At 41.8% G+C, this 21,964-nt stretch overlaps 12 protein-coding genes across 12 annotated transcripts; 7 read left to right on the forward strand and 5 right to left on the reverse strand.

Annotated features, from left to right (window-relative positions):
- Positions 1 to 846: 846 nt before the first annotated feature.
- Positions 847 to 2,427, forward strand: TDEL0C00150 (sugar porter family MFS transporter; the record flags this gene model as incomplete). The annotated part of the gene is made up of 1 exon (XM_003680067.1): positions 847 to 2,427. One exon carries the CDS (start codon positions 847 to 849, stop codon positions 2,425 to 2,427), a length of 1,581 nt encoding a protein of 526 aa, XP_003680115.1.
- Positions 2,428 to 3,116: 689 nt separating this feature from the next.
- TDEL0C00160 (uncharacterized protein) lies at positions 3,117 to 3,962 on the forward strand (the record flags this gene model as incomplete). The annotated part of the gene is made up of 1 exon (XM_003680068.1): positions 3,117 to 3,962. The coding sequence occupies one exon, from the start codon at positions 3,117 to 3,119 to the stop codon at positions 3,960 to 3,962; it is 846 nt and encodes a 281-aa protein (XP_003680116.1).
- Positions 3,963 to 5,583: 1,621 nt separating this feature from the next.
- On the forward strand, positions 5,584 to 6,318 carry TDEL0C00170 (uncharacterized protein; the record flags this gene model as incomplete). Its single annotated transcript, XM_003680069.1, has 1 exon — positions 5,584 to 6,318. The coding sequence occupies one exon, from the start codon at positions 5,584 to 5,586 to the stop codon at positions 6,316 to 6,318; it is 735 nt and encodes a 244-aa protein (XP_003680117.1).
- Positions 6,319 to 7,180: 862 nt separating this feature from the next.
- On the reverse strand, positions 7,181 to 8,947 carry DAK2 (dihydroxyacetone kinase; the record flags this gene model as incomplete). Its single annotated transcript, XM_003680070.1, has 1 exon — positions 7,181 to 8,947. One exon carries the CDS (start codon positions 8,945 to 8,947, stop codon positions 7,181 to 7,183), a length of 1,767 nt encoding a protein of 588 aa, XP_003680118.1.
- Positions 8,948 to 10,188: 1,241 nt separating this feature from the next.
- TDEL0C00190 (RNA-guided endonuclease InsQ/TnpB family protein) lies at positions 10,189 to 11,676 on the forward strand (the record flags this gene model as incomplete). Its single annotated transcript, XM_003680071.1, has 1 exon — positions 10,189 to 11,676. The coding sequence occupies one exon, from the start codon at positions 10,189 to 10,191 to the stop codon at positions 11,674 to 11,676; it is 1,488 nt and encodes a 495-aa protein (XP_003680119.1).
- A 294-nt stretch (positions 11,677 to 11,970) lies between these two features.
- Positions 11,971 to 13,854, forward strand: AQY3 (Aqy3p; the record flags this gene model as incomplete). Its single annotated transcript, XM_003680072.1, has 1 exon — positions 11,971 to 13,854. One exon carries the CDS (start codon positions 11,971 to 11,973, stop codon positions 13,852 to 13,854), a length of 1,884 nt encoding a protein of 627 aa, XP_003680120.1.
- A 404-nt stretch (positions 13,855 to 14,258) lies between these two features.
- Positions 14,259 to 14,963, reverse strand: TDEL0C00210 (glutathione S-transferase; the record flags this gene model as incomplete). The annotated part of the gene is made up of 1 exon (XM_003680073.1): positions 14,259 to 14,963. The coding sequence occupies one exon, from the start codon at positions 14,961 to 14,963 to the stop codon at positions 14,259 to 14,261; it is 705 nt and encodes a 234-aa protein (XP_003680121.1).
- Positions 14,964 to 15,634: 671 nt separating this feature from the next.
- On the forward strand, positions 15,635 to 16,732 carry TDEL0C00220 (uncharacterized protein; the record flags this gene model as incomplete). Its single annotated transcript, XM_003680074.1, has 1 exon — positions 15,635 to 16,732. The coding sequence occupies one exon, from the start codon at positions 15,635 to 15,637 to the stop codon at positions 16,730 to 16,732; it is 1,098 nt and encodes a 365-aa protein (XP_003680122.1).
- A 261-nt stretch (positions 16,733 to 16,993) lies between these two features.
- TDEL0C00230 (SDR family oxidoreductase) lies at positions 16,994 to 18,028 on the reverse strand (the record flags this gene model as incomplete). Its single annotated transcript, XM_003680075.1, has 1 exon — positions 16,994 to 18,028. One exon carries the CDS (start codon positions 18,026 to 18,028, stop codon positions 16,994 to 16,996), a length of 1,035 nt encoding a protein of 344 aa, XP_003680123.1.
- Positions 18,029 to 18,393: 365 nt separating this feature from the next.
- On the forward strand, positions 18,394 to 19,974 carry SWP82 (Swp82p; the record flags this gene model as incomplete). The annotated part of the gene is made up of 1 exon (XM_003680076.1): positions 18,394 to 19,974. One exon carries the CDS (start codon positions 18,394 to 18,396, stop codon positions 19,972 to 19,974), a length of 1,581 nt encoding a protein of 526 aa, XP_003680124.1.
- Positions 19,975 to 20,040: 66 nt separating this feature from the next.
- On the reverse strand, positions 20,041 to 21,333 carry EMP47 (Emp47p; the record flags this gene model as incomplete). Its single annotated transcript, XM_003680077.1, has 1 exon — positions 20,041 to 21,333. The coding sequence occupies one exon, from the start codon at positions 21,331 to 21,333 to the stop codon at positions 20,041 to 20,043; it is 1,293 nt and encodes a 430-aa protein (XP_003680125.1).
- Positions 21,334 to 21,549: 216 nt separating this feature from the next.
- On the reverse strand, positions 21,550 to 21,936 carry TDEL0C00260 (SelT/SelW/SelH family protein; the record flags this gene model as incomplete). The annotated part of the gene is made up of 1 exon (XM_003680078.1): positions 21,550 to 21,936. One exon carries the CDS (start codon positions 21,934 to 21,936, stop codon positions 21,550 to 21,552), a length of 387 nt encoding a protein of 128 aa, XP_003680126.1.
- Positions 21,937 to 21,964: the final 28 nt, after the last annotated feature.

Consider the following 21,964-nt stretch of genomic DNA (forward strand, 5'->3'; position numbering starts at 1 on the left):
AAAGCGTAAAGAAATAGTGTACAACTGAAGGCCCATCCTTAAAATCCATTCCACTTTTACTTTTGCTTTATCAAATCCATTATCAGAACTGGACCTCAGCGTGCTCCTCATCATATGGTAAAATTTAGAGTTCCCGTAACCTTGAGTCATCTGCTCGCGAAGCCTTACCCCATAAAAGTTTACTGTTCACCCCATCTTCCAATGCTATTTGTTTGTTACTCCTGAATTTGTCAGTCAACAAGACCTCACTATGTCCTCAACAAGACTTCCTCACTACAATGACCTACAGATATCATTTACAATGCATTAATGTGACAAAAGCCGAGTTGGACAGCCTCTAGCCAGCCGGCTCAAAGTAGGTTAAACTCTCCATCTGCTACTAATTAGGCTATCCTGTTGTCCGACGAACTTGAAATTTATTGAGTGTTCGGACAAATACAGACATGCACTCGGAAAACTGGAAAAACTTATTTTTGCGCCGTGGCGGTGTGGGGAAAAACTTCAGAAGTTCCGGTGTAGCGGCTGTCTCGCCGATGCGCACGGGTTGACGCAGGTTTTTCCGCAGTTCCTTCAGGGTTTCCCCGCATTTTATGCGAAGTTTGGCCGAGCTTAAACGTTTCTCCGATAATCCATTACCAGACCAAGCGTTGATGATATCGAGGAATTGGGGTCTTTGGACATTTCAATTCAATTCAATCGAGTGATAGACTTGCAAGAATTATTCTGAAAATCGAGGATAAATAGCCAGTGAATTTGAACGCTTTCCAAATGCTCTGTATTCTGGATTTACTTTATTCCGAAATTTTAAAAGAACAGGAACAAGTTTCTTAACAATTAATTTTAAATATGGGTATTTTGCAAACGCTTTTCAAGGCGGATGAGGACATTAGAGGTTCCAAGGCTCGAGCCATCCTGATTGGTATGTTCGTTGCATTTGGTGGTGTTTTGTTCGGTTACGATACCGGTACTATTTCAGGTATTCTGACAATGGATTTTGTCAAAAAAACTTTTACCGACAGCGGTGAGTTCACTGCTAGTGAAACCTCATTGATAACTTCAATTCTTTCTGCTGGTACTTTTGTTGGTGCAATGCTGGCTCCATTGGCCACTGATACCTTGGGTAGAAGATTGGGTTTGTTCATCTCGTGTATTATCTTCTGTGTTGGTGTTATTCTGCAGACCATTGCTACTGAGCAAGCACTATTGATTGTCGGAAGAGTTGTCGCAGGTTTTGGTGTCGGTGTCTTGTCCTCTATTGTGCCTCTTTACCAGTCTGAAGCTGCGCCAAAGTGGATTAGAGGTGCCGTTGTCTCCTGTTATCAATGGGCTATCACTATCGGTCTTTTGTTAGCTGCCTGTGTCAATGAAGGTACTCATAAGAGAAACGACAGTGGCTCTTATAGAATTCCAATTGCTCTACAATTATTGTGGGCCCTAATCCTGATTGTCGGAATGGTCTTCTTGCCAGACACTCCAAGATTCCACGTCATGAAGGGCGATCTAAAGAAAGCTCGTAGCTCATTGTGCACATTGAGAGGTTTGAGACCAGAGGATAAGTTTGTTGAAGAAGAGCTGGAAGAAATTGTGGCTAACTACGAATACGAAAAGACTTTTGGTAAATCTACTATCCTTGACTGTTTCAAGACTGGTAACCACCAATTGAAACGTATCACTACTGGTATCGTTATCCAGGCTTTGCAACAATTGACCGGTATCAACTTCATTTTCTACTATGGTACCCAATTTTTCAAGAGTTCTGGTATTAATAACCCTTTCACGATTCAACTGATCACTAATATCGTTAACGTCATCTGCACTCTTCCAGGTATCGCACTGGTTGAACTCGCAGGTAGAAGAAGATTGCTACTATGGGGTGCAGTCGGTATGTGTGTCAGTGAATTCTTGGTCGCAATCATTGGTACTGCTGTACCAAACAGTACGGCTGCTAACAAGACTTTGATTGCTTTCTCCTGTACTTTCATTGCATCATTTGCTGCTACTTGGGGTCCATTAGCTTGGGTTGTTGTGGGTGAAATCTTCCCCTTGAGAGTCAGAGCAAAGTCTGTCGCCATCTGTGCTGGTTCCAACTGGCTATTCAACTTCGTGATCGCATTTATCACTCCTTACTTGGTCGACGAGGACAGAGCAAATTTGAGATCTAAGGTGTTCTTCATCTGGGGTGGATGTACTTTCCTCTGTATCCTATTCGTCTACCTATTCGTCTACGAGACTAAGGGTCTAACTTTGGAAGAGATTGATGAGTTGTATGACACCGTTACTGATGCACGTAAATCCAGAAGTTTCGTTCCAACCAACAAATTCTTGGAAGTGGCTCCAATTCCAGTCGAGCAATACTCTTCTAACGAAAATAACTCACTCGGTGAAGGCATTGAAAAAGCCAATGTCGGTTACATCGAAAAGGTTTAATGATATGCTGATAAAGCACCAGTACAGTTACGATCTAATACGTTTGCTCTTATATATCGTATATATTGAACAATTATAATGTCACGAAGATTTGAAAATTTTTGAAAGTCCACTGGAGTAACTTCTTTTTACTTTCCAATCTCCGCAAACTGCCTGGGTGAATCCACAAGGGACTTAAAATGCACTAACGCATCAGGGGCGAAACTCATCACGGCAAGTCTACCTTCCCCACTTGGAATAAAAGAATTATAGGACCTGCCATTTGCCACAATTTTCCAACAGAACTTGAGCATGATGTTCTTCGCTGTGTTGAAGGCCTAGTCGAAGACCAACGTACAAATTATACAGTACATCGAGCTGAGATCTCATGTAGATTTCCTTAATCCGAATAGGCCAGGTGTGGGTGAAATTCTCTAAAGCTTCAGGCACATTAGCACGACAAAACTGCTCTGCCTTTATTTGATGAAAAAAAATTTGTGAAAGGAACGTTGAGTTATTGTTGCCAAGCTCAAACCTTAATCTTTGGTCGGCATCCATTGGCGCGGCTGGACCTTCGAACGGCTGTGCTTAAGCCGCATGACTCGAGATCTTGGGGTAAATTTTAGATGCTTTCTTGGCATAAAACCTTCGTCCTTCTATAATCACAACTTAGAAGTTGTTGCTGACTAACTCGACTACTTCTTTCATCAATGGCTCTTTCAGCTTTGAAATCTTTGGCTACAGGTAAGAAAGGCGCTCGAAAGCCCATGACCAACTTAGAACTCAGGGGAGAGTTCGAGAATAGTATTCCTATTATTAGTGTTTTGATGAAACGGGGCTTTTATTCCTTCGATAGCGAGTACTCTTATGAACTCTTTAGAAGCAGGAATGGCTTAGAATACACAGCTTTAGATGTTGATGGCCGAGGGATCCCATCTCTGTACATTACTGATGATGTCACTAGTCTTGGAAGTTGGAAGAGCGATCTTCCTTCCTTTCTAACGTTTAAATTCGTGGTTTTACCTGCTCACAAACCTGGGCCAAATGTCGATTGTCAGCTTGAAGTAGAAAGAAATGGCCTGTGCCTTTACCGAATTCCTTTCTATGAGATTTATCGAGGTATCGGGGAAAATTACATATTTTCGTTCTCTGCTTTGCGAGACAGATCAAAGAACTTTACCATTAGCCATCTCTCCAGTAATATCAGTAACGTGAATGTTCGATGGCGAGACTGCAAATCAATTACGGGAGAATACGACGATTATAGCCTCCAAGTCACGAACAAAGTGCTTGGTGAACATAAAGGTGGGCCTGGTGAATCTGAAGTCCCGGTAATCGCCTATTATTCCCGAGCTAATCGAGACAGTCGTTATCCAAAACTGTTCAAACAAGCTACTCTTTACGTGGGCAATAATACAAACGAAGCGGTGCTTCTCTTTACACCTCGAAACATTGAACTTATTACATATCAGGCATTGCTCGTTCATTATCTGGAATATCAGGAAAGAGAGCGGAGGGTAGATCGGTCTCAGACAAGGTGGTCTTCTTGGTTATAAAATGCATATATCTCGTTCAGATCCATGGCTTACATTCATGACTACTTGGGCTTTTTTGCGGGTATTTTCTCAATCATATATAAGGTCCGGATTGGCGTAGTACTCGTCAAAATATCCCAGGTTTCAACGTACACACTAACTTAATTGCAATGACAGAGTTGGGGCGTATTTTTTTATTCATCTTAGGGCCTAACAGTCTGTAGAAATCTGCAACGGGTTAGCATCGGTGATTAAAATTAGGACTAATACCCTAAAGCAATTCTTAATTATGAGTTCGCTTCTAGTCAAAGTCTTGTTCGAGAAAAGGCTGATCGCTATAAAAATTTACAAGCCCATGTATGAGCAGAACTGCTCTATTAAGATGTGAGGTACTCTCATTTTTTTAAGATGCTTAGTATGTTGAAATAGAGCCATTGAAACATTAAATTTATTCATCAAAAATCAAGGGTTAGCTGAGGGAGGGAGAGAACAATTCTCTAGAATTAAAACGGTAACTAAATTCGATAACCATGGCAATCATACTCGGGATACTCAATTATTTTTGAGTGAGACCATTTTCATGTTTGGTGGTTAAAAATGTTTTTTCAAAATATTTACCCCAGGCCTTGACAAAGAAATATCTTCTACATAGAAATACTGTGCCTATTGCTTTCATTAGATGATTACATGTCATATGGAACCCAAAATTTTTGAGCATTAATGCCATATAATCAATGCCAAAGTTGAGGCTGTCGCTCTTTCTTAAATGTATTTCCATCGCTCTGAATAAGAATAAAGACAATCAATCACATGTCATCTCCCACCTCTATGTCTCCCTGTGTAGTTTAGTTTACGACATTCGTAGCTTGAAGCAAAAAAATCTCATGAGTCGCCACACCAACTAAGGCAGCAAGCGAACCTGCAAGGCCAACGATACCAGGTCAAGCAATCCACCTTCATCGTCAAGTCTACGTCGAGAAGGTGTAATGATCTCCCTCTTCATGCACCAGTGCAATTTCAAATCAAGGTGTTCGTTCTTATATATTTTATGTATGAACTATTTTGTGTGATGAGGAATGCAAGATTGCGGGTCAGTCCTACATGCTAACTGTCTCGACATATAATAAGTTGAAGAGAGACCTCTTGTGGTAAAAAACATCATTATGTTTGTTTAAAAAGTTTCTCCAGATATTCAATTAATCAGGTCGAATTCTGTTAAACACTTCAAATGCAAATTCAGGGTAGCATAACATTGCGAGACTATAATTTCTGCCCGGGAATTTATGTCAAGTCTTAGAATGGATCGCTGTTTGCTTCTCTCGCCGAAAGAGTTCACAGCAACCCTCCTTCTTCTTTACTAAAATATTTTTACAAAAACTTGTCATTGTGATCACTAGTTTCCAAATTGTAATCAAGTGCCTTGAGGCAAGGCTTTCCTTGTTCAAGACGGAACTTTGCAAAGCATTTGAAGTTCCATCGTACAGCAGCTTGATCCCAGAAAATCATGTGATGATTCCAGAGTAAAGTTTCTTGCGTCAACTTGTAAAATGTTCAATCGCCAGTAGCGACGATGCGGCTGAACTAACGGCGCATGCATCAGATCTCGTGGATAAGGAAGGAGCAACGATTGCTGCTATAAAATATGAAATGCATCCTAAATTATCGAACTCTTTTGAAACTATCTCAAATATTGGCTGGAAAACACTTTAGACCGCTAATGCCAATGGTATCTTCTTTACTGAATCATTTGCGGCCAGGTAAGAAAGGAGCTCGAAAGCCTAAAAGTGAGAGTGAACTCAGACAAGATTTCGATAATAGCATTCCTATTGCTAGTGTTTTGATGGAGCGTGGCTTTTATACCTTCGATAGCGAAAGCTCTTACGAGGATTTTAAAAGGAATAATAGTCTTGGGTATAGAGCATTAGACTTTTGTGGAAAAGGGATCCCAACGTTGTATATAACGGACGATGCCACGAGTTTGGGGAAATGGAAAGGTGATCGACCTCACTTTCTAGTGTTTAAATTTTTGGTGCTCCCTTCTGAAGAAGCAGGACCATCCGAAAATTGCCATCTTGAAGCAGAGAAAAATGGCTTGTGTCTCTACCGAATTCCTTTGTGTACAGTATATCGCAGAAATGAAGTGGATGGCATGAAATACATTTTCTCATTTTTTGATGTACAGGATAGAGCTAAGAATTTCACCATGAAATGCCTGTCCACTTCGATTGCTGACGTAAAGGTTCGTTGGCAAGATAGGAAGTCAATCATGGGCGAATACGATGATTATAGCCTCCGGGCTATGAACCAAAAAGCATTGAAGATGAACCAGAGAGCCCTTAATTGCTTATTATTCGCGGGCAAATCGAGACCATTCTGATTTAAAATCATTCAAGCAAGCGACACTTTACGTTGGTAATAAGACCAGTGAATCTTTACTTCCTTTCACTCCTCAGAATATTGAACTCATAACTTATCAGGCGCTGCTTGTTCACTATTTGGAATACCATGAGAGAAAACGAAAGGCAAATCGCAGCTATTTTAGGTCATTCATCTTCACGCCGTATGCGGGACTATGAACCTGACCAATTGATGCATTACAACGGATATGCTAGGTCATTTTATCGTGATTGGGTTCAGAACAGTTCGAGATCTAAAATCAGGTAGCATGTGTTAAATTAGAGGAAACGAAAAATTACATCTTACAATAAATTCATTAACAAGCAATGCAAATGGGATTATCGTACCTTGCTGCGGCCTGTTTGAGTAATTTTTTGTTCTGATATGTTCGATGAAATCAGTCAAACCTTTGCATATTGAGCAGTCGAGGTGGAGTGAAAGCTGTTAAAGCTTCAGTCAATCCAGGAGTCTCTTATCCTACAGTTTGTATATGGTTATAGTACTTTGTTTTAGCCCACTATTTTAATATTCTAACCGCTTGGTTTAACCCGGTGAGACTTTAAGTGGTGTCTTATTCGGATTTTTGGGCTGAAGCATGAAGACGTGCCCCTAGACCAGTAAGACTATCTCTCAAGCTTTGCTGTTTGTAAATCTGAGAGAACTCAAGAATTTGTGCCACTTACGATTAATTCCAAAGTCAGTCTGCCGCGAATCCCTCTATTTCTTTATCGCCCTATATCAAGATTAAAAACAATCAATCACATGTCATCTCACATCTCTATATCTCTCTATGTAGTTTAAATCCTACAGTCATAGCTTAAACAAAAAAAATTCTCATGAGTTTAGAAACCTGCTTCACTGACTAAAGCATCAAGCAAAGCAGCAAGACCAACAGCACCTGGATCAGGCAATCCACCCTCATCATCAAGTCTTTTGAGCTCCTCTTTTGCCACATAAGAAGCCCGACCAACAAGAGCCTCCATCTTACGAGTCTTTTCAGCGCCTTCATGAGCGGCTTTTGCTGCAGCTCTTGGACCCTTACCAGCATTCAAAGTTTCAACAAAGGGCTGTAGAGCGTCAATCAAGGTTCTGTAACCAGGTCTTGCTCTGGTGTACTTATACAAGGCATCCAATGCAAATTGCGAAGCATTCTTGAATGTCTCAGCGGTAAGCTTGCTATCGCCAGAATCTCTGACACCTTTAGCCAATGCTGAAAGGTAAATAGAGTACAAACCACCAGAAGTACCACCCATGGAATCCTCGACGATGTAAGCAATATCTTCAATACCAAGAGCAGCATCGTCCAAACGCAAAGAGCGGTCCTTGATGGCTTCGGTCAAGGCCTTACCTCCTGTGACCAAAGTGGTACCACAGTCACCATCACCTGCGATCGTATCATAGAAAGTGACTTTAGGTTCGACTTCATTAATCTTGGCAATACCGGCGAGCAAGATTTTTGCAAAAGTATCATAGTCAGCCTTTACACCAGACTTCTTTTCGTTCCTGACTTGTTTCAAAGGTGGGGCAGAAGGAACCTTCCCGTCGGCAAGAGGTTTCCAATCTTCTGCTTTGTGGTACATTTGATTCCAGCCACTTGCGGTTGTAGGATAGTCAAAGTACTTAATGATATCCTTACCTGCCTTCGAGGCGTTGAGCAAAGTGATACCAAAACCAGGACCGTTCAATGCGGTAATGAAAGTACCGGTAATGGTTCTCTTTGGAACAATGTGATATTTCTCAATCAATTGCTCAGAGACGATTTCGGCGGCATAACCAAGTTCCAAGTTAGACAATCCACCCATGTTGTTGATCATTAGAACAACTTCATCCTTTGGATCAAACTTAACATATGAACGATCTTCGTCTTCACCCAAGACCAAAGGTAGTAACTTGGAAACTAATTCTGGAATAGAGGGCAAAGGTGAAGATTTCTGGGTACCAGATTCGTTATGGATACCCATACCAATCTCATATTCATCCTTACCGAGAAGATTTTCAGGTTTATGGCCTGGGACAGTACAATGATCAAGAGAAGCGTTGATGGTTACACTGTTGTCTACAACCGATTGTGCCACTTCAGCAACATCGTGCAGTTCCAAACCAAAAGTTGCAGCTGCACCTGCAATCTTGTGAACCAAGCAAGTAGCACCCAAACCTCTACGACCAACCAACGAACCCTTCTTCTTACCGACCGAAACATCATCGCCAACCGCCACCATCTCGACCTTCATCCCTGCAAGCTTAGCTCTCTCTGCAGCCAAACCAAAATGGATAACATCACCGGTGTAATTTTTCACAATGATCAAAACACCTTTAGCGGATTCTACAGCCTTAATGGCCGAGTAAATCTGTTTTGTCGAGGGAGAGGCAAAGATCGCACCAGCAGCAATTGCATCTAGCGCACCATCGCCGACAAACCCAGCATGCGTGGGTTCATGACCACTACCACCACCGGAGACAAGTGCCACCTTTGAATCATTGCCAGCGGACTTTGTACGGTACACAACACGATCGTGCTTGATCACCGTGAGACCCGGATTACTTCTAGCGAGCCCAAGCAAGTAAGGACCCACAATATTACCATCTGATTTGAACTGTTTCTGAGACATTGTTCTGTTTTCTATTTTTTACAATGCTTGCTTCATTAGATCCAGAAATCAATTGTGAACCATGAAGCTAAAAATCTAGGTTTTTATACCATTTTTCACCCATTTCTCGAGCTCGTCCAATACCTCAAGGGTATGACCATGGTACCACTATCGAACTACTCTCGTACCACTACCACACCCATTATCTCACCATAATCGATAGTTTTGGCATGTGGTCCTAGCCTAGCCTAATCGCCGCGGATCGATTATCCGATTATTATTCATATTGTTATCGGTATCCGTTGGATAAACTGAATAAACTGAATATTAGTGTTAACTACCCCACTGTTTTAGGCTCAGGTTCCCTTACAACAGAGCGTAGCCCATAACAATTACACTGCAATTTTATGCATGTCCCTCGGGCGGAGGTAAGCTACTCGAGCGGGCTCTGTAGCCGAGGGGCATGCATAAAGTTTTTCCGCGACATAGATCTCGCGCGGATCGAAAACAATAGACATTGTCTTCTCATCTGTGGAGCACCGTTACCGTGGCTTCCGTCGTCCAAATTGAGCTTTCCAATACGCGCCATCATTTGGTTTAGCTTGTTGGATGAATAGTCATAGCTGATATTGAGAATGAAAGTCCTCTGAGAAATGGCCCTATATTCACATACTTTTTACGTCTAGCACCTGTTGCACGCTGGAGTAACGAGATACTAAGTGTTTCAGGTAGTTGTAACCTAGTTGTAACCTAGTTGTAACCTACTTGTAACCTACTTGTATCAAGCTGATACATATTGATTCGAAATCAGCATCTTTCATCATTGGCTATTACGCCTCAGTCGAATGTTCCAGTCTCTCAAAGGGTCTTAAATCCCAACCATTAAACACTCCTATTTCACTTCGGCGGCTATTTTCATCCTTGTTTTGGCCTATCGTTACAGTTTCAGCCTCTGATGAAGATTGAAAAGATGTCGAATCGGGAATCCGACGTATGGTGGAGAGCGTTTCGAATGAAACCAATCTATGACCTTACTAATACTACACAACTTCTTGAGGCTTTAAAGCAACATGAAACACTTACTATGGATTATATATGTACTCCACACCTAGCGTTCGCTATTGATTATGTTTCAACTGTGGTAGCTGTCGAGGTTGAATTTGGCATCTCGAAAGTTATAAAAGGAGAACCATTTCTCATGAACTTGCCGAATCCCATTGGTTCCCCATACCATCCTATACTCAAACAAACAAGAATCAATAATGACCATCTCTACTCAAAATCAGGCTAAGAAGAGAAAAACGTCAAAGAGCAAGGCTGCCAAACCATATTGGAATGAAAATGCAGCTCATTTTTCCCAGCAATGGGGCCTGAATACGATGCTACCAACGGCGGCTAAAAAACTTGGCCAGAAGATCAACTCTGACTCGTGGTTTTCTGTGATCAAACATCCACAGGCGCCAATTATCAACGACTCATTGAACTTGCCGCTTAGCAGTGGTGTTGAAGAGGAGCTAATTCGGGCTCGAAAGATTCGGATCTATCCGACTAATTCCCAGAAAGAAACGTTGAAGAAGTGGTTTGGATGCCATCGTTACATCTACAATAAAGCGCTGAAGATGCACAAGGACGGGGTGTTGATGAATATTAAAATTCTGCGTGAAAAACTATTGAATAAGAAGACAAGCGCTTTAACACCAGAGGAACAATGGCTTTCCGAGTATAATTATGATTTGAAAGATGAAGCCCTTCGTGACTTGGTTAAAAACTACAGTAGTAATATGGCAAAGTTTAAAAAGACTAGGGTCCCTTTTAAGTTAAGGTTTAAAACGAAAAAGGCACCAGTTCAAACGCTTTCAGTGCTGAAAAAGTACTGGAACAAGGGAAAGAAGACATTTTACAGCGACATATACTCGTCCTTTAGCCTGCGTGGTGCAGAGCCGCTCCCAGAGGAATTGCCACGAGATTCTAGGCTCCAAAGGACGAGGAACAACAAATATTACCTAATTGTTCCTATGGCTGGCGGGGAAATAGCTCGAAAACCCCCCACAGAAAAGTTTATATTTATCGATCCCGGGGTGAGAACTTTCCTAACAGGATATGACTCTAGTCAGACTGTCGTCGAGATCGGCAAGGACGCGATTGTACGCATCGAGAAGCTTAAGCGCCGACGACGGCAGTTGCAGTCAAAACTTGCCAAGCTCAGGAAGCACAAGAAGAGGCAAAACCATCGGAAAGCGTTACATAGGCTGGACGAAAAGATTTCGCATATCGTTCAGGATTTGCATAAGAAGTCAGCCCTCTTCTTGTGCAAGTCTTATGACAGTATTTTTCTTCCCAAATTAAACTTTCACCACTGCACCAAGCTGAACCGAAAATCAAGGTCCAGCATGGCGACTCTCGCTCACTGCTCCTTCCACGATCGCTTGACGATGAAGGCAGAGCAGTTCCATGATGCTAGTGTTCATGAGGTTGAAGAGGATTACACGTCGAAGACTTGCTCCACTTGTGGAAAGATAAAAAATGATCTAAGATCTAATAAAATATATAGCTGTTTAGGTTGCTTCTCGGTTTTCGACAGGGACTTCAACGCAGCAAAGAACATCATGCTCAAGTATATCTGTGAGCATTTGATGGCAAGTGGTGGATCTTCCATTTCTTCTAGTTTAAGTGGAGGAAATGGTCGACTCGCCATGATGGGTCCCGGACCCTTCGTACGTAAGTACGTTGTAAGTCCCTCGGAGATTTAACCGGGCGCGACATTAAGAACTCTTGGCAATCACAGAAGAATCGGCTAGGAGTAGTAATTATCTGATGGGGGCTTCCAGTACTTCATTCTTTGTCGGTGGGGGGATTTTCTCACGCTATTTGGCCGGATGGGGGCTAAGCAGTTATGATAGCTCCGAATTTCTGTATGAGAGAGGAAGGAGCTACGATAGAAAGGTACTCTAGCAAACCTTTAAAAAGGTGAGCCAATCTGTTCTCCTTCGATGCAATTTCTTGTCTTGGGTGGCTAGTCTGTGTAGCTGAGCCTTAATTTACCGATGAGCAATTCTTCAGTATCTTCGAGCTCTTCATCTTCCCTCGGGGAACATGAGAGACCGTCAGAGGATCGGCCTAAAATTTTACTTACGACCCCAAGTGATCACAATAACAACCAGGTGAAATGGGACCAAGCAACGTCTCCTGCCAAAGTTTCTGGCTCTGAAAGAAGAAATAATCCGCTAGGCGGTCCATCGAGAAGGTCTCCTCTACCTTCGAATTCGCCCGGGAGATTTAATCAACGGGAAGAAGATCCTATTGTGTACGCATATTCTTCGCCAAATTTAAGAGCCTTGAATAATAACCCGAATTATGAGCAGGCGCGGCTGGCTGACGGACTATACGGTGGTGTTAGTCGTCCCAACTATGTTGATCCACTTTATCAGCAATTGAATCCTACAAGGAATTCAAACAAGAAAAAGCCGGTTTGGAGTTTGAACCAACCTTTGCCTCATGTTGTGGACCAGGCAATGGTTGACAGGATGCTTCAAAAAAAGAGGTCTGGTAACAGATCTAGACAATCTTCGAGACCAGGCTCAACCGATGTCTCACGCTCGGGTTCCATGACGTCTATGAACGATTGGAAGAAGTTGATAAGAAAGACAGCATCAAATTTGAAGCTGACGGATCTTGAAGCCCAAATTCCGGTACCGCATGCGACTCCCCGCCCATCAGGTGTTAGAGCAGACTCGTCTCGGATTCCTAGTGAACCTGCTAAGAACCGTATACCGCATGGCGATGTCAATTTCTCCTTGGGCGATGAGAGCTCCCCACCTTCTGTTCTCGATGAAGAACCGCAGAAAGCAAAGAACGGTAATTTGGACAATGTAACTCATAAGGAATATCTTCCAACATCTCCAGATAAAGAGTATAGGGAAGCTGCACAAGGTGGAGATGGTGGTGTCGATGTGAATGACGCTGGCGATGACGAGTCCGAGGAAATGGAGTTTCCAAACTTCTGGGCCAAAATCAGGTACACTATGAGAGAACCTTTTGCTGAATGTTTTGGAACGTTGATACTGGTTATCTTTGGTGTTGGTGGTAATTTGCAAGCGACTGTCACAAAGGGAGCTGGTGGGTCTTTTGAATCGCTTTCCTTCGCTTGGGGTTTCGGATGTATGCTGGGTGTTTACGTTGCTGGTGGTATCAGTGGTGGCCATATTAATCCCGCTGTTACAATATCAATGGCAATCTTCCGTAAATTTCCTTGGAAAAAGGTTCCTGTTTACATTTTCGCTCAAATTGTCGGTGCCTTCTTTGGAGGTGCAATGGCTTATGGGTATTTTTGGAGTTCTATCACCGAGTTCGAGGGTGGTAAAGATATAAGAACCGCAAATTTGTCTGGTGCTTGTCTTTACACTGATCCAAAACCTTATGTTACTTGGAGAAACGCATTCTTCGATGAATTTATCGGTGGTGCCATCCTGGTGGGATGTTTGATGGCTTTGCTTGACGATACCAATGCACCACCTGCCAGCGGTATGACAGCATTCATTGTGGGATTGTTAGTTGCAGGTATCGGTATGGCATTGGGTTACCAAACCAGTTTCACCATCAATCCTGCTCGTGATTTGGGACCTCGTATCTTCGCTGCCATGGTTGGATATGGTCGCCATCCATTCCAAATAACTCACTATTGGTGGAGTTGGGGTGCTTGGGGAGGCCCGATAGCTGGTGGTATTGCTGGAGCACTAGTATACGACATCTTTATCTTTACAGGTAGCGAAAGTCCTATCAACTACCCAGATAAAGGATATGTTGAACGTAGGATTGGGAAATTGCTCCATAATGAGGACGCTGCTGACGAGAAGACTGTAAGCCCTGATGCCGATGGTGCTAACTCTTCAGATACGTTGGTGCGGAACCAGGGTTCCAGCACCAAATGAATTAATTTTGAATGAATTCATTTCAAACGAATTAATGTCAAATGAACGAAAGCCTATAACATGCTTTGTGTGGGCGAACTAATGTCGATGTTATCTCCAATTGTTGTATAAATATGTTAACAGCAGAGCTGTAATTGATGACTTGCTATTTCTTAAATATGGATGGTTTTCCAAAAAGAATTTAATCCTTGTAATCACGTAGCATCTGAAACTCTGTGGCCTGCCAGGGGTCTTATAATGCTCCCAATGTGCTCATACAGATGATTCTTAAACGGACAACCGGGCTCCTCACTCAACTCGTGATTTTGATGAAATTTCGATCACGGCATAAAAGTTCGTCGTCCTTAACAATCAAATACAACTTAAGAATACTAACATAAAAACTCTAGATATCATTAGTTATCTTAGAACTTACCACCATTGGCAGTTGCCTTTGCCTTCGCAGCAGAATATGAGTCCAAAGAAGTTAATGTGTCCACAAACTTGCTAATGTGAGGATATTCCTCACGTTTGGCAAAACCACGGTTTAGAGCAGATTGCAGTGGGAACAACATCAAGATATCTGCACCACTTAGCTTACCACCAACTAGGTAACCCTGGTTCTTGGCAATCTCGCCTTCAACAAACTTCAATTGGTTCTGCAATTCACCTTTAGAGTACTTCTCACTGATCTTATCAGCTACTTTACCTGACAGGTACGATAGTGGGAATGGAATGGGTGCCTTCTTTGTCATGGAGAGGATAAACTCCACCATCAATGGAAGTTGCAAAGAGCCCTCTGCGTAGTATAAGAAATACTCAATCTGTTCCGCTTGATCTGGATCATTGTTCTTCAGCAACCCTTTAGAGTCAAGATGTTGAAGGATGTAGTGGAAAATATAACCAGACTCAGCAAGCACTTTCTTCTTCCCAGTGGTACGGTCTTCTAGTTCTACCAAAGGGAATCTACCTAATGGATGTATTTTCTTGGCATCTTCAGGGGCACGAAAATCTTGGTTTCTCTTGTAAGGAACAATTTCATAATCAAGCTTCAATTGCTCTAGCAATTGCAAGACTCTGAAAGCTCTGGATTCATTCAACCAGTGCACTCGGATAATAGGCGTAGACATCTTGTACTTTTTTCCAACCTATCTTTTACAACCTCTTTCTTTAGAGTAAACTGTCAAGAGTTCTTATTTATACGAGCCAGGGTTTCTTGATTTGACTTCCCTAATTCCTATACACAGGGAGGTTGCTCTCGGGCTTAAGCTTGCTTCTTTAGCTTATGCAGTGGCAGTTGTAATCTAGGCCTCTAAACCATGCAAATTACAACGTACGTCGGAGCGGCTTAGCTGCTTAGTAATCGTTAAATTTCTAAAAGTCAGCTACTTATTTCGAAATGGTGCACTATTTTTGAGAAAGAGCTGGGTATATTGTACTTTCAGTTGGCTTTAAAAATTCCATACTGATGCAGAAATTGTCATCAATATTGAGGCATTGAGACTTCAAGTAGTATCAACAATCTCCAGCTTTGTTATCTTGCTGAATAGGGCGAATATCAATAAACTTACTTGAAATTGCCTGCGTAAATTGAGGCAATTTTGCTATATCATCGCCAAAGAAACCGACGTCAAAACTTCATTTGACCAGTTTTCAATGACACCTTTTATCTTGACGCTTACAAAGCTTGGCGCCGCCCGCGGGGAAAGCTTGAGGGCGCTATATAAGTAAAGGTAAAATCGATTAAGTTCAGCTCCAAGTTGTAAAAGGGTCGATCAAATAAATCAAAATAAATTTAAACATGGTCAGTGCTAAGCAGTGGGTTTTAAAAAATACTCCAGTTCCTGGACAACCTTTCAATTTTAATTTCGAGGATCCAGAGGCGAGTTTTGAACTGAAGGAGGTCAATCTTTCTGCTGATGATTTGAAAGAGGGTGGTATTTTGGTTGAGACACATTATATTTCCAATGATCCAGCACAAAAATTTTGGATTGCGTCAGTGGACAAGAATTATTCCAAGGGGGTTGAACCAGGTGAGAATATCCCAGCTAGGGGCCTTGGTAAAATATTGGCTTCTAAGAACAAGGATTACCAGGTTGGTGACTACGTTGTAGGTAAGTTTTGTTGGACTACTGCTGTAATTGTCGATGATCCAGTGGAAGCAATTGTTCACAAGGTTTCAAAGGATGATGTGGGTGAACTGTGGTGGCATCTTTCTGTACTAGGTAGCACTGCTTTGACTGCATATTTCATCTTTTACAAGTATGCTGGTCTTCAAGAGAAAGAAGAATATTGCGGTAAGACCTTTGTGATCTCTGGTGCTGCCGGTGCTGTGGGATCTGTTTGTACTCAGCTTGCTCTCAACGTATTCAAAGCTGCAAAGGTCATCGCAATTGCAGGCGGACCAGAGAAGGTAAAATATGTTGAATCCTTCGGTGCCAATGTCGTTGGTGTAGATTACAAAAGTGACACTTTCAAGGATGACCTAAAACATGCGGCGGGAGGCATTAACACTGTGGACTATTTTATCGATAATGTTGGTGGAGAAATTCTAGATCTTGGTGTTACGTTGCTGAAAGTCCATGGTACGGTTATTGCCTGTGGATCCATTAGCGGCTACAATGATCCACAAAAGTTTGTGTTTAAGAACTATAGCGCAGTCATCACGAAGAGGTTGACCTTAAGAGGTCTACTTGTCACCGATGATCTGGCTGAGTTTCCAAAGGCATTCGCAAAACTCGCCCAATTGATCAAGGCTGGAGATCTTGACCCTAGTAACTCTGCAACTCTTGTCGATGCAATCGGCGAGAAATTCGAGTATATTCCTGTAATTTGGAGCGGATTGTTCCAGGGAATAAACAAGGGTAAGCTGATCTCTGTGGTCAAGAAAGAAGATTGAGTGAAATTGACCTGACCAGCATTCAAGAGTAATCAGATCTTATTATTTACGGACTTATCATATACTAATTCATTGATATGTGAATTCATGAGAATGGCATTGATTTATTTCTTCGAGATGTAAGTGAAGCTTATGCTTCTAAATCCCAGCAATTGATCCTTCACATATGAAAAAAAACCGAACTGTCATATTGACGCCAAAGCGCTCATACATCTATATAGTTTATACATGTTTTATAAATCGTATTCCCATTTACCTACCTTACAATTTGCCTTCTTTTTTCAAGACTTGAGCAGCAGTGTCGTGGACGGATTTATGCAGAGAGATGAATTCGAAGCCCAAAATCTCCTTCGACCTGGTGTTATTAACGTCTGGGAAAGTGCCATACAATTGTTTACCGGCACCTGGCTTTCCTACAATGACCTTACCCTTCAATTGTGGGAAGTCTTCATTGATAATATCTACAAGGTCCTGGTAAACGAAACGACCATTTGTAGTTAGCAGTCTCTGTCCAATAGCTTCATCCTTTTGGAATGCCACCAAGTGAGCCTTAGCAACATCTCTGACATCAACGAAATGACCTTTAAAATTCTCTAATAGATATTCCACCTGAGGATTGTTCTTTAGAATTGAGTTAATTAGCTCACAGGAAGTATTCAATTTGTCCTTCACGTCCTCATCAAATAGCTGAGGCCCGAAAACGTAAGTAGGATTGATCGTGCTCATTTTGAACTTGACAACGTTTTTATTTTCTTCAAGGAAGTCCCATGCAGCCTTTTCGGCTAGCTTCTTAGACCCACAGTAAGCATTCAAACCATCTATCTGACAGTTTTCCCAAGTGGCAGGGTTCCAATCCTTCTCAGTGTAGACTATTGAGCCGTCGCCTTCTTTCGAAACATCCATGACGGCAGCGTGAGACGATGTAACAACTACTCTCTCGACAGAATCAGCAGCGTATTTCTTAATCGACTCCAGGATACTCTTCGTACCATTCACTGCTGGAAGCAACAAATCTTTCTCATAATTTGTGGTTTCTAGAGTGAAAGGAGAAGCTGTGTGCAACACCACTTTGATGTCCTTACCATGTTTCTGGAAGACTTTGTCAAAAGCTTCAGGAGCAGCAATGTCTGAAACCAATTCAAAGGAGAGGTTGGGATTGTTACCAAATTGCTTATGCAATTTATCAGCTTTTTCTTGAGATCTAACAGTACCAATAACTTTGTAGTCCTGCTTCAACAAATCACTGACAACATGTAGAGCAATAAAACCGGTGGCACCAGAAACTAGAATAGACATTTTTTTTTTTTAATATGTTAATTTGATTGGTATTATAGAGTTGATCTAGAGACATTTATTTCATCTGGAATTGCCTCTGCGTTTTATATCTTTCACCAATATCAGTTCCGTGGGATGACCCTCGTACCTACATGTTTGCTTACGTAAAGATGTTGCTGAGGAATAACGACAAATGCTCGAGGAAATCGATATGCAATAGCCTCTCGAGTATGCGCCATCCGCAAACAATGACGATTGTTAATCAGAAGCCATTATTGTTGATCGATTTACGGCTCGTGGTTGCAGATGGTTAGCTCGAAAAAAGATTCTTTTGGCTTCTTCATAGAAAATGGACTTACTAATTAGAAAAGTGAAGCGATTAAGCCATGGGAGAAGTTGTTGAGCTATTCCCAGTAGATAGTGCTGTCATTCTGAGACATGAACGGGTTTTGGTTAAGCAGATGTTGCATATATTCTCTGAGGGCGAGTTGATGCAAGGCCCGATGGATAAACATCCAAGAAAGAGCGTAGAAATACCAGACTTTACTGGTCCAGAGAAGTTCAAAGATGAGTCAACTTCAGCTTACCGTATGATTCAGACGGATCCTCTTGGAGAGAGGAAAATTTCAATTACGGGAGAATTAATGGGTGGCAGAGAGTACCTGTGCCACACTTTTAAATTGAAAGAAGTTTCTAACAGGTTTGTGCTAGTTTCTCATCTGGTAGATACACTTGGATACGAGGGAAATGAGGAAAATTTCTTAACAGAGTTTAATCAACTCTTGCCAATAGAACTTACTAGCGATATCAAGGACTTGCTTATCGAGAAGAAATTTCTTTCAGATTCGGATGAGAACGTCAAGTACGTCACTCTCAAGTCTGCATTTGCGCAGTTTGGAGCAGCGCTGGTCGCATGCGGAGAACGAGTCATTGACGATTACTGGGAAACCATTGCAAAGAGGCAGGAACTGACTGCTCACCATAGAGTATTTAAGCTTTCTAAAAGGCTCGTGAGTAAACTAAGGATTTTGAAACCGTATATCTTTCCTGAAGAACATCAGCAACCTGCAAATCTGACTGAGGAAAGTCCCTCTTTTGAGTCCCCGTGGTTGACAGTGACAGAGCAAACTTCACTGGATGTTAGGCACCAATGGGGCAAAGAATTCAGTTACGGTGAACATATTAACGCGGTTGTTCCTGGTCAAAGCATTAATGGGTCTCTGGATCTTAGTGCTCAATGTAAGATACCAAAATACCATAGCAAAAATTCCTTCCAACAGGCAGTGCAAATGAAAGCTTTAGATTTGCCAATTGGTTCCGCTGTGCATTCCGCTGCTATAAAGACGCCAATCACCAAGCAAGAAAATACACCTTCAATTCCACAGCCTGCCAAGAAAGCCAGTAATCGCATCCTTAATAGTATACTGGATAGTGGGACTTCAAATAAAACGAAGAAACCAGATGTTTTGGAGGAAACTGTGGGACAAAATGCACCAGGCTCAACTAACGAAACTCTAAACATTAATGGCTGGAAGTTTGACTCGCTACCGCTGAGATCAGCCGGAATTTTGCAATCGCAACGTTCTCTAAAAGGTCTCCCATTCTATGATCAGGACAAGCTGGTAGCGAGGGTTAAGAAATTGACACCCAATCAAGTACAGAAGATAGAACATATACATGACTCCGTATTTCTCAATGTCGGGCTACAAAATCTTCGAAATACAAGGTCTCAGAAATGGTCCAAATATTGGCAATATAAATCAGGCGTTCCTATCGGTCTACTCAGCGACAAGGTTGATTACTTTAGAGACCAATACTTGAAGGATGCATTGGAGGAAACAAGTTCGGTGACAAACTACATTCCTGAGAGAAACGTTGACGAAATTGATATTACTACCAGAGAGGCCAATGCGAACTACATAGGTCATTCGAACATCCATGGTTTCAGACCTCCCTACAGATCATAACCAATGCCGCAGTCAACTAGCATATTGTACAATGCCTAAAAAAGTATGTAACATTAACTACTGGATTCACAACAACTTTGTCTTAACGATCTCTTGTCTGATCTTGAAAGTGTAGTATGCCATGACTAGCATGATGAAGATCAGTGGTAGAAGCCATAGAGCTAGCTTACTGGCTATGTCATCGATATGCGGACCAGAGTGAGTAGCAAGCTTAGCCGCCTCCCTAGCTCTCTCTTGTTCAATAAGCATCTTTTCCAGTTTTTCATTCATAGAGATGAAATCACCGTATTTGCTTCTATCTTCATCGATCGCATCCCCGCTTTTCCCCTTACTGACACTAGTGCCTTGACTCACTTGCGAAATGTACTTCAGAAGCTCTTCTTGTGTTTTCTGAAGTTGAGTTATTTGAGCGCCCAATGCATTAATGTCATTTGCCAAAATTTTACCTTCAACTCGGTCGAGCTTCTTATATAGCTCATAATTTGAGATCTTGTCGTTTTCAATGTCATAAGCTTCCTTCTCCAATAATCTCTCTTGACCAGTTTCTTTATCGATAACCTTTGTCAACACTCTAGGTTGCCCCATTTCATTAACGTTGGGGATGTACGAATCCTCGATAGGGCCATTATACAATTCCATCTTCAGGATCTCAAATGATTCAGGAGTGTTTGCATTTTCAGCTGTCACACCAATTCGATACTCACCGGCTGGGAACTGAACTTTTCTTGTCTGGAAACAAATCTTATTATTTATTTGTAACTTCAGCAGGTTATTCTCACTCCTATCATAAGTCAAACGGAGCGTCGAAGGCACTGAAGAATCCTGGTAGCCCATCAAACAGGATGCTAACGATCTGTCGTACACATTCTGTTTAGTGAAGGGTTCGCCACCATCATTCAGTTGTGCACGCATGGTAGAACTCAAAGGTCCATTATTATCGACCAGTAATTGTAGACCATCAAATTTTGAAGGTCCATTATAAAAGGTTTCATCCTTGAAATCACTCCGGCTATTAGAACTTAAAAACCAGAAAGATAAACCACCTTCACTTTTCCCCTCATAATTTACACTTCTAAATGTCCATTCCAATGTAAATGAATCCTCCAATTTATAGTTCTCCTTCTGCCACAACGAACCTTTGGTACCTCTCTGAGGTGTTAATATAATTCTGCCTTCTTCCAGTACCGAAGAATCACCTGCAGTCCAGCTCTTAGGGACCTTAGTCGAAGAAATCAGGTCTGGCAAAGACATAGCCTGGTTCAATTTTGTATCGTCTGATTTCTCTGTTGCATGTGCATTAACAATATGCGCTACTGAGGCTATCAGCGCCATCGAAGTCCCTAATAGCTTCATCTTCATAATTTGAAGTTAGCTGATGAATCCTAACTACTGATTATTGGGTAAAAAGCTATTACAATCTTCTATTCCTTGTCTAACGTCAATGATCGAAGTTGATCTTTAAGGCTTACAAGAAGCATATTTTTGAAAAATATACAGTGTAGAATGTTCAATATTCGTGCACAATTATTACTAGGGGTCTTATACCACTCTATTGAGCCTCCCAACGGGCTTTGTTCAGTTGTCGTTGCAATCATGGCATTCTTCTTGCTTGATAAGCGTTTCTCGTGGTGGATTTAACCCAGTTAAGTGGTTTTGACCGCTTGATCTCTCGTTATGCTTGCCTATCGAGACATTGTTATCGAATAAAAGATTGCGGACTCTTTGCTTGAGAAATTTACTGTCAGGGAACCCGTCCTGGACTTTACGGTCCCATATACATATCTCTTCACTGTCCTGTCCTAGTTGTCCCAACACTCGAAATTCTCCAGTCTCACCGGGAATTAACGATATTTCGCCTAAATTGTCACCAAAAGTCTGTAACAGCTCTTGTAAGTACCAGGCACTTCTTAAGTTCCATTTACAGCGAGTACAGAATCGGATGCTAATCTTTGGGTAAGGCATTGGGTTTCTGGTCGAGTTGTCTTGTGTT

The sequence above is a fragment of the Torulaspora delbrueckii genome, chromosome 3 (genome assembly GCF_000243375.1).
Source record: "Torulaspora delbrueckii CBS 1146 chromosome 3, complete genome".
Lineage (NCBI taxonomy): Eukaryota > Fungi > Ascomycota > Saccharomycetes > Saccharomycetales > Saccharomycetaceae > Torulaspora > Torulaspora delbrueckii.